General features: G+C 65.3%; 1 protein-coding gene across 1 annotated transcript in view; it reads left to right on the top strand.

Moving 5' to 3' along the window:
* The window catches only part of FOXK1 (forkhead box K1), a 49,832-nt gene that overhangs the window by 24,853 nt on the left and 10,077 nt on the right, over positions 1-14,902 (top strand). The window contains 2 exon segments of the mRNA XM_045824580.1: positions 5,456-5,641; positions 14,097-14,256. Of these exon segments, the coding sequence (XP_045680536.1) occupies positions 5,456-5,641; positions 14,097-14,256 (346 nt within the window).

Raw genomic sequence — 14,902 nt, forward strand, 5'->3', positions numbered from 1 at the left:
GGGACAAGCCAAGCACTCAAGGAGGCCTCCCTGGAGAGGGCGGCCTTGGGAGCCGAACCTGGAAAAATGGACCACGTTTTGCTGTGTATAATTCTTACTTGTTTGCCCAAACGTTTGAGGGAAAACAAGGGTGCCCGTTATACACGGGTGTAATGATTACATACCAGGGGTGTGTGTGATAATGGGTGTGATAATCCCCGACTGTGCACAGAAACGTGAGCGCATACCGTACACAGGAGTGCACTGTACACGGCTGAGTGGGGTAAGTCCGCTGGGACGGGCCGAGTCCTGTGCTTGGTGACAGTCGGGGCCCAGTGGACAAGGGTGGCGCCGTGACCGTGGACCGGGCCGTGAGAAGACCAGCAGGTGAGGCCATCCATCCGGGCCTCTTAGGGCAGCTTCTTCCAGTCAGCACGGAGGGGAGGGACGAGAGAGAGCCAGAAACACTGGTCGCGCGCGAGCTCAGCTCCGTCCCGCCCCAGCCCCGCAGAGCGAGCGACAGCGCCGTGTCTGGGGCCTCGCCCGTCCGTCCCAGGCCACTCGGCCGTGTGCACATCAGCCGCGGGCAGGGGTCCCCGGAGGGCCTGCGCGGCTGGCCCTGAACTCCGGGAAGGCCGGGCGTTTGCTCCTCCAGGCGAATCAGACTCTCACCCCCCTTGGTTTTCCAAACTGCAGACTTGGGGAGCTCAACTTGCGAGTTTTATGAACTTGTAAATCTGACTTGTTTTAAATCCGCTGTGTCCCCACAAAGGGATAAGACTATCCCTAGGAAGATGGCCCGGGGGACCCCCACGGCGACCCCTCCCTCAGACCCTCTCCTGGGGGGACCCTGCCCCTCACGTGTCGAAGGCCGGGTCTGGCAGCGCGGGCCTGCGTCTGCAGCCTCTGAGCTCGGTTTCTAGACGCCCTAGAAACACGTCTTAAACCTTTAATAGAAGTAGAACTTCCAGGCTATAAATACCTAAGAATCCTTTGGTTGGGGGTATTATATGTACAAGTTTTCCAAAACCATCTCCCGAGCAGCCTGCTGCTTCTGTGCTGACCTCGCAGACCCAGAGTCCCCGGTGCCCGCGGCCCCGGGAACAGCTGGCGGCCCCCGCGCCCCCCAGGGGTGCCGCTGCACTGGAGGACGGTGGGAACTCGGGGCCGGGGGCCGTTTCCGTCCCTCCCTCCGTTGGTCCTCATCTAATAACAGCCGGACGCATGCCGTCGGCCACCTGTTACGGCCCGGCGCACCCTGGCCCGGTGCACCAGCGCCGGGCTGGGGCTCGGTGACTCGCCCCAGGTCCCCCACTCACCGTCCCTGCCGCCCGCCCCTAGACCACGCCTGTCCGATTTCAGATCCGCGCCTTCAGCCACGGCCGTGCCGTCGTGTCTGTGCCGGTGCTGTTCGTCGGCGCTCGGGGCCCGTTCAGTGAGCACGTGGCACACGCCAGGCACCGCGTGTGCTTCTGACGTCGGTGCCTGGGCTGCTTCACCGCATGCTCACAGCAGCCCCACGAGGCCCCCTGGTGGGGAGGGCAGGGCCGGGGGTCAGGAGACTTGCCCGGAGACGCAGCGCTGAAAAGTGTCCTCTTGCACGGCCACACGGCCTCCCTGCGGGTGGAGCAGGCCGTGCGCCCAGCTCCCGCGGCCATGCCTTAGGGGCGCTCTGGCTGCCCAGACTCAGGGTCCAGGTTTGGTGGGTGGAGGGGAGGCCAATGTGGCAAGGGCGGGGTTTCTTTCGAGAGTGTTTATTTATATCAGGGAGGAGTGGGTGCGCCGTTTGATGCTCTGACAGCTTCTCGGGTGGAAGGACGGGTGCTGGGGTCCCGCCTTAAGGACGAGAGGGAGCTGAGGGTGAGTGACAGCGGGTCCCTGATGCTGGTGCCTGGTTGAGTGGGGCCCGAGCCAGCCTTGCATTGCATGGTGCTCTCCAACCCGGAGCCGCACAGGGCCGCCCCCCAGGCCCCGCAGCTTTGGCCCGCCTCCAGGGGCCCCTGGGACCTGCCCAGATGGGAGCGGGTACCTAAGGGTGCCGCTTTAGGGCTAGAATGGCCTTGAACGTGGTCTTGGCCGAGGCGTCGTGCCCCACAATGGGCCCGTCTGGATGTCCATGTCAGCGGGTTGAGCATGTTCACCGCTGTGCAGCCGTCACCACACTCGGGCCAAGAGCGTGTGACCCTGGACGCCCAGTGGACGGCACCCTCCGAGCCCGCCCCCACCCCTGCCCCTGCCCTCCACAGCCACCCGCTGCTTGCGGTCTCTAAATCAGGGCAAGAGCTTTGCAGCAGCCAGAGGGCTGGCCTTGCCGGATCCACCATGGCTCGTCCAGAGCCTCCCAGCCGCGGGGCGGTGACCTCCAGCGTGCAGACGTGTGGTGTGCCCTTGGCTCTGGGTGAGCGTGGAGCACACTCGCGAGAACAGCTCTCATTGCAGAGCATGCTCGTTAAAACCCGGGTAGGACCCTGAACCAGAATGAAAATACTACAGGGAGAGTAACGCACACTCCGCCCACGCCCGGGGTGGGGGGGGTGTTCTCCATTGCGGTGGGCAACACGGAAGTGCTGATGGTCAAACCTTCGCTGGAGCCGGACGGTCCAGTAGGAAACTGTGCCGTGACACCAGCCGCCGATGGCACTAGATTGTGCTGCTGGCGACAGGCCCGAGTCCCTGGCCTGGGGTGCCACCCCGTCTGCCCGGACCTCCGTGCGCGTGCGCACCGCGTCCAGCCCCAGCCTCGGAAACCGGGAGAGCCTCACAGGCGGCCTCTGCCGCGCACAGCGCCCTCTGTGGTTAGCGGGTGGGTCACACCCCCGCCGCCGCAGTGCCCGCGGGGCGTCTCCAGGCCTCCCGTCACGCACAGGTGGGCGGTTCTCAGCGGCCCCAAAGGCGGACGTCAGGCTGGGGGGGTGGGGGGCAGGGACAGGCTCCGATGCTGCGCCCCAGCCGCCCCCCCACCCCCGCCCAAGGCCGCGAGCTCAGGCTGGAGCCTGGGTTTCAGGCCCCCAGGCCTGGCGCTTCCCCCGGACACGCGCCCTCTTTTGTCTCCACCCTGCACCCCGTTCTCCCCGATTCCCCGTCTGCCTTGTGACCTGTCCTGGGCTGAAGCCACATCCTCTTTCTGGGCGGCCTGGGTGACTTGGTAGGACATGACCTCAGCCCGCGCTGGCCCTCGCGCGGCGCAGCAACCGACACCCAGTGCGGCCCCGTGCGCAGCCGGGGACGTGACACTCATCCGCAGCACTCGGGGGGTGGGGGGCACATAGCAAAGGCCTCGGAGACTGTCCCCAAACATCGTCACTAGTGCTGCCGCCCCACCCACCCCCGCGGGGCAGGTGTGTGCGCACACAAGCACACACGTGTGTCTGCCCTCCCCGGGCGCAGCCACGTCAGCCTGGTCAGCTCGCCTGCGGGGGGCGCCAGCCGCACCTCTGGCGCCAAACGCTGTCCTGCGTTCTCTGGCTGGGGGACCCCCAGTCCGCCCTGGACAGGATCTGCGGTGGCGGGTGGCCCTGCGACCTGCGAAAGCCCCGGGCCTGGAGAGACCGCAGGCCTCAGAGCGCGTCTCAGGAAGAGGCGTGATGTAACTCTCTGACCGGAGGACTGCGGGAGGAAATTTCCGTCGGGCCCCGGGGACGGGAAAGCTCGGGGGCAGGGCGGCAGCGTTCCTGCCTCTGCGGCTCGGAGAGAGAACGGCAGGCAGGGCGGTTCTGGAGAGCTGGGGGCCCTGAAGCAGAACCACAGGGGCGCTGCTGACCACACGCGTCAGGCGCCCTGCCCCCCACCCCGCCGTCTGGGCTGCTGGCTGCTTCTCCCGGAACCCAGAGAGCGCCCGGCAGGGGGCGGTGTCGGGAGAGCGGCCCGGTCCCTGTGCTCTGAGTGTGCGCCCGTCGGTGGGAGGGCGCCCGGGGCTCCACGCCGGCTGCCCCGTGCCGCCTTCGGGGCAGCCCGTAGCCCCTCCGCTCAGCGTCTGGGAGAAGCAGTGCCGGCGTGCGGAACCCGTCGGGGTCGCTGCCCTGCTCTGTGAGATGCCGCGGCTCTCGGAGCAGGTGCCCGCGCTGCTGAGTCAGAACGGGAGCAGTGGGCCCCCGAGGGCAAGGCGTCGGGGAACCCCGAGGCCACTGGGGCCCTTTTTCCAGCTCTCCTCATCTGGTCGCTGTGCAACCTATTCTTAAATCTTGGTTTTTGGTTTTCGTGGGTTTTTTTTTTTAAAGATTTTATTTATTTTCGAGAGAGGGGAAGGGAAGGAGAAAGAGGGAGAGAAACATCACTGTGTGGTTTCCTCTTGCGCGCCCCCTACTGGGGATCTGGCCTGCAACCCAGGCCTGTGCCCCGAGTGGGAATCAAACCGGTGACCCTGTGGTTCACAGGCCAGCGCTCAGCCCACTGAGCCACACCAGCTGGGGCAAATCTTGTTTTTTAAAGACTATTTTACTAAGAGAAAAAGAGGGTTCAAATGAAGGGGATGTTTGCCATGTCCGTGGGAGGCTGGAGGTGCGCTCGCTGCTCAAACAGCGCCGCTGACAGACCAGAGCGGGAGACCGCGGCCTGTCCCAGGTGTCAGTGGCACCACCTGGCCGCCCTTCTCAGCCGAGCGGTGGTGCGCGGGGGTGGGTGTTTACCTGCGTATTTCTGAGCCCCCCAGCCCCCTTCTTTGCCTCCTCTGAGCAGTTGCTGCAGGTGGGTTGCGTCACCTGTGTCCTCGTGGGTGGCCTGCTTTTACTCAGGTCCTTGTCATTAACCGAGTCATACGGTCAGCACTTGTTGATAACTGGTCAGCTTAGACATCGCACGGCCTGCTGGGTACCCAGCGCCCCGATCTGGCCGGGGCCGATTCCCCCGAGGTGGGCGCCTTGGGCTCACGTGTACGTGCGGCACGGCGGCCCCGGCAGCTGGCCGGCGTTGGCGCGTTGGCCTGGGGGCCTCTGCCGTAGAGAAAACCAGGCCGCGGGTTCTGGAGCCCAGAGCTGACCGCGAGGCCGGCCACCTGGACTGCGCTCGTCCCGCCCCCGCTCCCAAGGCCCCGGCCAGCAGCTCCCGGTGGTGCGGCCACCCTGGCGACGCACCGTCGGCTTCGTGTCTCTCGGTCACTAATGTCACTGTGGCCACCGGGCTCGCAGCGCCTCGGGTTCCCACGAGCGGTCCCCGTGGGGCAGTGAGCCCCACGTGGTGTGGCAGGAAGTAGCTCTGTCTGGAGCCTCCGCTGGAGATGCCGTCACGGGTATTCGTCAGGGGATGCTCGCGTCTCTCCTGTCCGCGTGCCCGTCAAGGGGAAACCAGCGCCGGCGCCGGTTCGGGCCCCGATGAGGGCAGAGGAGACGCGGGGCGGCGCAGCGGGTCCAGCACGGTGGCCAGCGCCGCATCCCGTGGTCCCCGCTGCCTCCACGGACCGGGGCGCGTCCGCCGCCTGGCGCCCCCCCGCGGCCGCCTCGCGCCTCACACCTCACGCAGCGCTCTCCCTCCCCCTCCGCAGGTGCACCTTCCGCTTCCCCAGCACGGCCATCAAGATCCAGTTCACGGCGCTGTTCCAGCAGGAGGAGGCCCCGGCCTCGCCCCTGCGGCCGCTCTACCCGCAGATCTCCCCGCTGAGGATCCACATTCCGGAGCCCGACCTGCGCAGCCTGGTCAGCCCCATCCCCTCGCCCACCGGCACCATCAGGTGAGCGGCCCCGCCCCGGCCCCGGGGCGCCTTGCGCGGGCGGTCCAAGGGTGGGGGGAGGGGCACCCGCTGTCCTCTCCGGCGTCTGACGGGTTTCTGCCGCGGCGCGTGCGCGCGGGAATGCTGACACCGTTTGCAGAGCAGCAGGGGACCCGGCTGCTCAAACGGGGCTCCGGAGAATTCTCTCCCCGAGGGGCCACTGCCTGCTCCGTCGCTTTGTTCGCTTTGCCGGCCGGGTGTTTTGTGCCTTGGCCTTTTAAAGCGGGCGCGGGCGTTGCTTCTCGGGACACTGGGAGTATCTGGAATACTATTCCTGTGCCAGGACCTGCTGAACTTGGCGGACACTCTTTGTGAGGTTCTGGAAACTGATCTAGACTTTGGAGAAAGGGGAGTCCCCAGACTCTGGCACCCCTGGCGGGGGCCGCAGTGCCCTTGGGGGCGCGCCGGGAGAGGTCTGTGTGCGGGGTGGCCCGGCGCCCCGGCGCCCCCTGCCGCCCTCCCCTCTGTCACAGCGCGCGGGAAGGCGTGTTTTTTGGGGTGAGACTCGGTCCATTTAAGCTGGTTTACTGCTTCGCCACAAGCATCTTAAGACACAACTGGCTGCTTTTCCTCTTCTGTGTGTGTGTGGCCCTGGCGCCGCCGTGACCGCACGCGCCTGTGGTGACGGCACCTCGGCTGCTGCCGTGGCCCCAGGCGCGTCCAGCAGGGCCCGGGCGTCCGGGTGCGGGTCAGCCCAGCGGGGAGGGCACGGCGCCCCTCCGCGGGGGTCTCGGATCCTCGGGCACATCTGTGAGCCGCGCTTGCGGACCCACTGCGCCCCCAGCGAGTTCTGCTGTCCCGTGTGTCACGAGGCTCCAGGCCTGTCTCTCGCCCACGGCCCTCCCTCGGGGGTCGGTCCCTGGGTCTTGCCCCTTCCCGGGGTCACGGTTGGAACCACATGCCGCTCACTCCCTGCAACATTCAGCGCGTCCCGTGCGCCTGCGATTTCTGCCCGCGGCACGCTGGCTGCGCGCTGGGAGCCGCGCACGTGGAGTCGTTTGCCCCGCCCCTCCGGAGTAGGCGGGGCAGGCGTGTCTGCCTGCTGCAGGGAGCGAGCTCCGGGGCTGCGCTGCACGCGACCCGCACGTCCAGTCCGGGCCGAGTCCGGTCGGTGGGAGGCCCGGGGACAGGGCCCCGCCGCCCCGCTGGGCCTGCTCTTTGTGGCCGTCTGGGCGGCCAGCACGCGTGACGTTCCGTCCGGACCGCGAGGACGGTGACCAGTAACGGCTCCCGGAAGCCTCGCGTGCGGCCGCTGCGGACAGCGCCCCCTGGAGCTCGTGTCACGAACTCCCGCGCGTGTCCTCGCTGCTCCTCGGACGTCTGGCCCGAGAATCGTGCGAAACACGGTCGCTGTGAAAACGCTCCTCCACGCACCCGCGTGTGCCACTTGCACGCACAGAACCTGCGCGTGGTGAAGTGACGCGGCCACTTTGGAAGCCAGCCCGGCGGTGCCCCCGAGGGTTGAACAGGGTGTCACCCCGTGGCCCCCGTGCACTGGCCCTGCGGCCCACCTGAAAGCAGGGACCGCCGCAGGGCTCACGGCCACATTGTTCGCGATCGCCCCAAAGTGGAGACAGCCCAGGGGTCTCTCAGCTCACGAGCGGCCACTGGGACGGGGCCCACCCCGCAGGGCGGGTGGTCCGGCCATGAAAGGCGCGCCGAGTGTGGGCGGTCCTGGTGAGCGTCCGGCTGCGTGGCGGGGCCGGGTGTGGAGACCCACGCCCTCGCTGCGCCGGTGCGAGCCGTGCCGCCCAGGCAGCCCCGTGGGGACAGAAGGCCGGTGCATGGCCACCGCGGCGGGGCCTCGGGGGCCACTGTGGTGGTCACGGGCTTCTTCCTGCGCGGTGACAGCGTCCTGGCCCTCGATGGCCGCGGTGGTCACCCAGCTCTGGGGGTGCACGGACACCGCAGCGCTGTGCACTCGGGGTGCAGCGGGTGTGAGCACATACACCTCAGTGGGGCCGAGCAGGACCTGGCACTGACCCGCCGCCCAGCGGCCCCTGAGAGCCCTGCAGGGACGGCACCGGGGTGTCACCGGCCCTGTCCAGGCGCGGGCGCTCTCCACACCCCAGGACAACCACGGCGGGCGGTGGGCGGCGGGCGACCTCAGACAGGGTGGGATTATTACCAACGATGTGTGATCCAGCCAAATGGGTGCTTTTCGGAAAGGAGACGTGTGTGGTTTGCACCAGGAGAGCTTTCCGAACAGTGAATGCATTTCCCAGGCACGGTTCAAACAAGAACGGGACCCGACTGGTGCAGAGACTCAGGCAGTGAAGCCGCTTTGGGCTGGGAGGGAGGGGGTGGGCTCGGAGGGAGGTGGAGCTGTTTTCCCTGAGCGGAGCTGTCGTCCTGCTGGCGAGCCCGAGCCCTCGGCCGCCCGGGCCGCCCTGGTTGATATTTAACTTGCTCCGGGGGCCGGAGGGTGCCAGAGGGCGGCGCCGCCCACCCTGCCGCGCGGGGACTGGCTTCTGGTTTCCCCTTGGCGAGGTGTTTGCGGAGCCAGCGGTACCTTCGGGACCAGCTTCCTCACGTGAGGGCCTTTGATCGGGTGTCACGGGGGAGGGTCCCTGTTGACACCCTCTCATCCTGGCGCTGCGGAATCCAGCGCCGTGTGGCAGAAACCTCAGGGGCCCTGAGGTTTCCTGGCCGGGACCCTTTGCATCAGAGGGAGGGGCCTGAGTATTACTGACAAACAGCCCGGCCGCCCCTCCTGCCTCCCGGGGATCCTCTGCGGAGACACAGGCAGGCGGTGCCATCTGGGAGCTGCGGGGCAGGCGCGGTCCCGGTCGAGGAGGCGCCCTGGCGGGGCGCCCTGGCACCCGCGGCCGCCCAGCGGCCCGGCCCTTTCTAAGAACTCGGGCCACGGCCCCTCCTCCCGTCTGTCTCCTAATTTGGTGTGGCTGTGCCCCGCGCGCCCCATTGGCCAGCGCGGTCCTGCAGTTTGGAGACCTTGGCTGGGTTGGTTTCCTCTCCCTGAGCCGGTTTTCACCTGCGCTGAGCCCGGTCTTCTCCGAGATCTGGGAGTGGCTGTGCCTGTGGGAACCCTCCCCCCACCCCAACAAACAGCCCCGCCCCACCCCGCCCCGCCCCCCTGACCCAGCCACCTCCCACCCGTCCCTGGTTTTTTTGTTTTGTTTTGTTTTTTGGTGTTTGTTTTTTTTTTTTTTTGCTTCCCCTGCATTGCCAGGCCCGGGTGTGTGCCTGTGTGGTTGGAGCTTTCTTTCCTTCCTTTTCTCACCGTGAAGTACTCCACCCAGAAAATGAATGAACTTTCTTTGCAATAAATTCTGCCGTCTTAAGCCGTGTTTTGTTGACTCCCCCCCCACCCCATTCTGTAAAGAAGCAAGTGGTGTTCACAGGAAAGAAGAAATCGGTTCCTCCTTCCCTGGGCACCGCAGATGCGGAGACCAGTCTGGAAGGCGCTCCTGAGGCAGCTGCAAGGAAGCCGCTCCAATTGACAGGGGAGAGGCGAGTCCCAGGAGGAGAGTAACCAGGTGTCACTCCTAAGAGCAATGTTTTAGAAGCTGCTTAAGAAAGCTTTCCTTAGCCCTGGCTGGCATAGCTCAGTGGATTGAGCACGGGCTGTGAACCAAAGTGTTGCAGGTTCAATTCCCAGTCAGAGCACATGCCTGGGTTGCAGACCATGGCCCCCAGCAACTGCACATTGATGTTTCTCTCTCTCTCTTTCTCCCTCCCTTCCCTCTCTAAAAATAAACAAGTCTTTAAAAAAGAAAGTATGTTGCTATGCAATATTTAAAAAAAAAAAGAAAGCTTTCCTTGACCCTCCTAACGGAGAGAACAAACAGGAGCGTAGTTTGCAGGGTAGCGGGACACAAACAAACACGGCCGCTGACTCTGGTGTCAGAACCACCTGTAACCCGCCTCCGCCGGCCCCGGGCTCTCTCCTGCGGAGCAGACGGGGCCCTGGCTGTTTGTTTTGCTTTGCGAGGTCACCTCGCCCCGGAGTTCAGGTGTCGTCAGGTCTGCGTTGTAAGTGCTTCTGTTCCCTGGCCGGCGTGGCTCCGTGGACTGAGTGCCGGCCTGCGGGGCAAAGGATTGCGGGTTCGATTCCCACGTGCTTGGGTTGCAGGGGGCAGCGTCCCCAGTGGGAGGCGTGCAAGAGGCAATCACATATTAATGTTTCTCTCCCTCCCTCCCCCTCTAAAACAATTTTTTAAAAAGTGCTTTTGTTTCTCTGGCCAACTCAGGATTAGTCCCAAAGGCTGCAGCCCGTGCTCTGTTCTCAGTCTGACCGCACACAGGCCTCCCTGCCGGCCGTCTCGGGGCCCCCCCATGCGTGGGTCCCCTGGGGGCCCCCTCTTTCCTCCCCTGTACCTGCGGCCGCCCCTCCCCAGCCCCTCCCAGCCCCTCCCCCGCCCAGTCCCTTCCCCCCTTCGAAAACTTAAGAGAGAAAGGCGGTCCTTCCGTGTCCTGTGTATCCCCCTCCGCCTGGTCCCCACCGGCCCCCCAACTGTTGAAGGAAATGGGGCGGGGCCTGTCCCCGTGTCTGTGGCGGTGCCGCGGGCAGGGCGCCCCATTCCGGGCACACCTCAGGGGCCCTTTGAAGGCGGTTACTGTTTTCTTGGGTGTGCCTCCCCGGCGACGCCCAGCCTGTGCGGGCACCCGGCCACCCCAGGGCCCCTCCCAGGCCGCAGCTCCGGGAGGCGGGAGGCGCCCTCCTAAGTCTGCACGACGAGGGTGGGCCCACACTTCAGGTGTGTGTGCCGGGTTAGGTCCCGGCCGAAGCATCGCAAACCCTAGACATGCATCGTGCACGTCTACACATACACGTCTACACGTCTGCCCGTCTACATCGTACGTGGTACTGGTGCCCGCCGGGCCAGCGCGCAGTGCTCCGCCGTGGCTCCCCGAGTGCCGGCCGCGGCGGGGCAGCAGGCGCCGCTCCCTGCCCCCACCCCGGGGAGGCGCGTGGGGCGCCCGTCCGCCTGCAGCGCCGTGTTTCCCCCTCGCTCCGTGTCTTGGTGCTTCCCGTGTCGCTGCACGTCGGCGGCTGCACAGCGGCCCATCTCACGGGTGTGCCGTGTGCGGCCCCTACCGAGGCACGCGTGGGCCGCACCCTGGTCCCCCTCTTTCAGGCCGGACTCGGCCACCTTCCCAGGGGTCAGTGGCGGTCAGCCGTCTGACGCTGCCCCCGGAAAGGCCTGGGCACGTTCACCCAAGGCGCCAGAATTCTCAGATTTGGTTCTGTCGTCTGAAGTGTGTGGGCCCTTCCGGGTCAGAGCCACGCCATGCTAGGGTCCGTGATGACGTGGGAACCGCTCCGCGGTGAGGCCCACGTGCTGAGGCTGGGTGCCCAGCCCGCCCCCTGGTCTCTGCAGCGACCCCGCCTCACAGGGCAGGACACCCCGGCACAGAGTGGCTGAGCAGGGGGCCAGCTGGTGCGGCGGGGACAGCACGTGAGGATGTGTTTCATTCCTGGTTTCAAAGGATCCTTTTTGATTGTTTTTATCAAAGTAATGTGTGCACGTGGTGTAAGAATTCCGCTGATTTCCCCAGAATTCTGATGAGAGAATGGCAGTGCCCTGGCTACGCCCTGCCGGTCCCCCTGGACAGGCCCCCAGCTTCTCACCTCTGCCTCCCACGTGCACACCTGTGCGGGTTCCTCAGGCCGACATCCACGTGCCCCCCCCCACCCCGCCCCCAGCAAAACACCGCCCGAATCCTGGCCCCTTTGGAGTTGCCTCTTCCTCAGGGTAACCATCTGGTGTGCTAAGAACTGTCGGTTTGGTTACTGTCGGTTTGGTTACTGTTGTGATTCCTCTGTGTAACTGTTGGTTCGGTTACTGTCATGATTTCTCAGGGTAACTGGTGGTTCGGTTACTGTTGAGATTCCTCAGTGTAACTGGTGGTTTGGTTACTGTTGGTTCGGTTACTGTTGAGATTTCTCAGGGTAACTGGTGGTTCGGTTACTGTTGAGATTCCTCAGTGTAACTGGTGGTTTGGTTACTGTTGTGATTTCTCGGTGTGACCTTGCAGCAGTCACAGTTTTCACCACCCTTTTCCCGGCTCGCGCCCTGGCTTGTGCCCACAGGAGTCACGTGACCGGTTCTGTGCTCAGTCAGACCTGCAGGCCCCAGGACCTGCCCACCCCGCCCTCTGCCCAGAGCGAAGGCCCGCCACTGGCACCTTTGCTGAAAGGCCCCCCTCTGTAGTTCCGGCCGCCCCACCGCCCTGACCCACGTGGCACCTGGGGCCCTGGGGAGCCCCTTTTCCCTGGCCCCACAGTGTTTCCTTTCCCTGTCTGCCCCTGGTTTATTAGAGGACACCATCCTGTCATTTTTTGAAGACGGGACCAGAAAGATAAATTTTTTTTTAACTTATAATGCTCATAGATTATTATTCTCCACTCACACCAAGTAGGTGATTTTACTGTGCAGAGAAGCCTTTCCCTTGTCATTTGCATCATTTTCTGGCTTCGGGTGCCGCTGTTAAGAAGTTAACGCTCTCCTGACCCCTGACCCTTTGTACACAGCGTTCCCCGGACAGGCTCGGACTCCCGTGTGCCCACGGCACGGGGCATCTCCGCGGGGGCTCGCCAGGGGCCACTGCCACCCCACAAGTCTGCTGTCACTCTGTTCCAGTGTTGCAGATGAGGTGCAGACACCTCTGGGTGTGTCTTGGAGGGTCACAGAAGTCGTTCTAGGTCTGGGCTGTCCTGGGGCCAGCATGGGTGTGTCCTAGCAAGACGGGGCCCCCACCCAGAGTGGCTGCTGGTAGGACCGGCCGGCCTTGAAGGGTCGCCACTTGGGACCCAAAACGGAAATGTGACTTCAGATCACCTCTCCTAAAGGGGGATCGGTGGCCGCCAGCAGCTGAACATGCCTGTTTGCCTTCACGCCCACCTTGAATCTGAAGTCGGGGAGGGCATTCGAGTCACGTGACATCCAGGACTGCTTTATTGCGCCCCAAATTCGAATTCAGACTCCCCACACGCCTGGGCAGCTAAGGGTCCCCCTGAGGGGGGCGGTTCTCTGCGTGAGGCAGGCGCCCCCGGGGGACCTAGCACCTCTTCTGTCTCGCCCCCCCAGGGACACGTGTGCACTCGGAGAAGCAAGCCCTCGTGTCGCTGACAGTCGGGAGCGTGGGCGGAGCGGGATGGAGCTCCCCCACGCCCCAGGCCGGGCTCCGAATCGAGCTTCAGCAGCCCTGAGACGCCCAGCCCACGTGGCGCGTGGCCTGCCCCCTTCCCCTGACCGGGAGGTGTGGGCCGGGGCAGCGGTGCCGGGTGGCCCTGGGAGCCAGCCCGCGGGGACGCTGAATGAGGCTCATTGAGAAGCCGGCCGCTCCGAGGCCTGGACGGCCCAGCACGCCCGCCCCTGCCGCGGCGCCACCAGAGAGGGCGTGGCGGCAGCTCTGCAGAGGAGAGGGGCACGGGCCGCCCGCTCCGGCCCCTGTGAGCCAGCTCCGCAGCCGTGCTGTCCTTCCCTGGGAAGGACGCCATCCGAGACCGCTCTGTGGGGTGGGGGGCGGCCTTCTCCCTGCATGTTGCCTTCTGAGGTCTGGACGGGAACTCTCTCTGGCCTTGGACAGCGCAGTGGGGGTGGGGGGCGGGCCGCGTGGCCCCGAGCCAGCCCAGGAGCCCCGAGTCCCTCTCCACCGTAGGACCCTCCCGTCGCACTCCGGGTGAGACCCTCGGGCCCCTGAGCCCGCCTCCAGGAGGGCAGTGTGTTTCTGGGGGACGGTCAGGAGGGGCGCTGTCGGTGCCGGCTGGAGCGGGCCGAGTGGGCCGCAGCCCCGCACAGAGCACCTCCGGGAAGAGCCCCCGCGTCAGGCTGCATGGAGGCGCTCACGCCGGCAGGCGCCCACGGGGCTCGGGGCAGCTCCCGCAGGGCACTTTGCGCCGGGGCTTGTTCCGAACATTTTGTAATGGGGTTAACTTCAGGGCCAGTATCCGATGAGGCTTGGTAAGCAAAGTGCACCAGGTTACCAGGAGGAAACGGGCCGGAGCCTGTGCCCGCGGAGCCCAGCCCCCCGGGGGGGCTGGCCGGCGGAGCCCTGGGCTTCAGGTGGGAGCAGCCTGGGAGGCATGGCCGGGGATTGCCGCCGCAGCCCAGGAGAGAGGGAGGAAGCCGCGGCTGCGGCCCAGGAGGGCTGGGCCCCTTCCTCTCCTGAGGCTTTCATCCGGCGGGTGCGGTTCTGACCTTTGCTGCGGGCGCCCCCGTGTGGACAAGTGCGCACAGGACAGCAGCCGGCCGCTGCCACGCCCCCTGCCTGTCGGCCCGCGGGTGGGGCAGTCACTGGTCGGTCCTTTATCCAGGGCTGGCGCGCTGTCATGGCAACAGAGAACGGGGAAACTGCCGTCAACCTGCCTGCCGTCCGGGGAGGTCCAGTGCCCTGCACCAAGCCCTGCGCTTCGGGATCGCGACTCAGGCCGTGCCCTTTCTCTCCGCAGTGTTCCCAACTCCTGCCCCGCAAGCCCACGCGGAGCCGGGTCCTCCGGCTACCGATTCGTCCAGAACGTGACCTCGGACCTGCAGCTGGCCGCAGAGTTCGCCGCGAAGGCCGCCTCGGAGCACCAGGCAGACTCCACGTCCGGAGGAGACAGCCCCAAGGTCTCCGCCCTCACAGCCGGGGGCCGCGGGGGCCGCGGGCGGGGCGGGGCCTCCAGCCCCCCCCTGCGCGCGCCCTGAAGCATCGTGCTTCCTGGCCGTTTCTGCCTCTCGCCTGCTGTCGACCAAACAGTCTCACGGTTTTTTAATTACAGCCTTTGAGAGGAGCAACAGTTTGTCAGTACATGCCCACCTGACGACGTTTAAACAATATGTTTCAGTGGAGTTCATTGTTGTCACTGACTTTTGAAGTATAGTTTACATAAGTCTGATGCCCGCGTTTTAAGCGCGTACATACAGCTGACCCTTGAACAACACAGGGGCGGGGGGTGCTGCGCCCCTGCACGGTCGAAAATCTGTGCGACTTTGTTTACTTATTTCTTTAAGCCCAACCCCTTCACCTTCTTCAAACCCAGCCCCACCCCCTCCCCTCTGAGCCTGTCGGTTCTCTAGGGTCTGTTTCTGCTTTGTTAGTTTATTTCGTTCCTTAGACCAGGTAGGCGTGAAATCGGGGTAAGTTTTAAAACCAGTTTGTAGAGGAGGTGAGGAGTCCCAGAACACATCACGATGAAACCCGCACTTCCCTCCTCGCGGGGCGGAAGCAGCTCTTCCTCCGTTAGGCAAGCACGTGGCTGCCCCCCCCCCCCAC

This window comes from Phyllostomus hastatus, unplaced genomic scaffold (genome assembly GCF_019186645.2).
Source record: "Phyllostomus hastatus isolate PE091 unplaced genomic scaffold, TTU_PhHast_1.1 phas_contig_150, whole genome shotgun sequence".
In the NCBI taxonomy this organism is placed as follows: domain Eukaryota; kingdom Metazoa; phylum Chordata; class Mammalia; order Chiroptera; family Phyllostomidae; genus Phyllostomus; species Phyllostomus hastatus.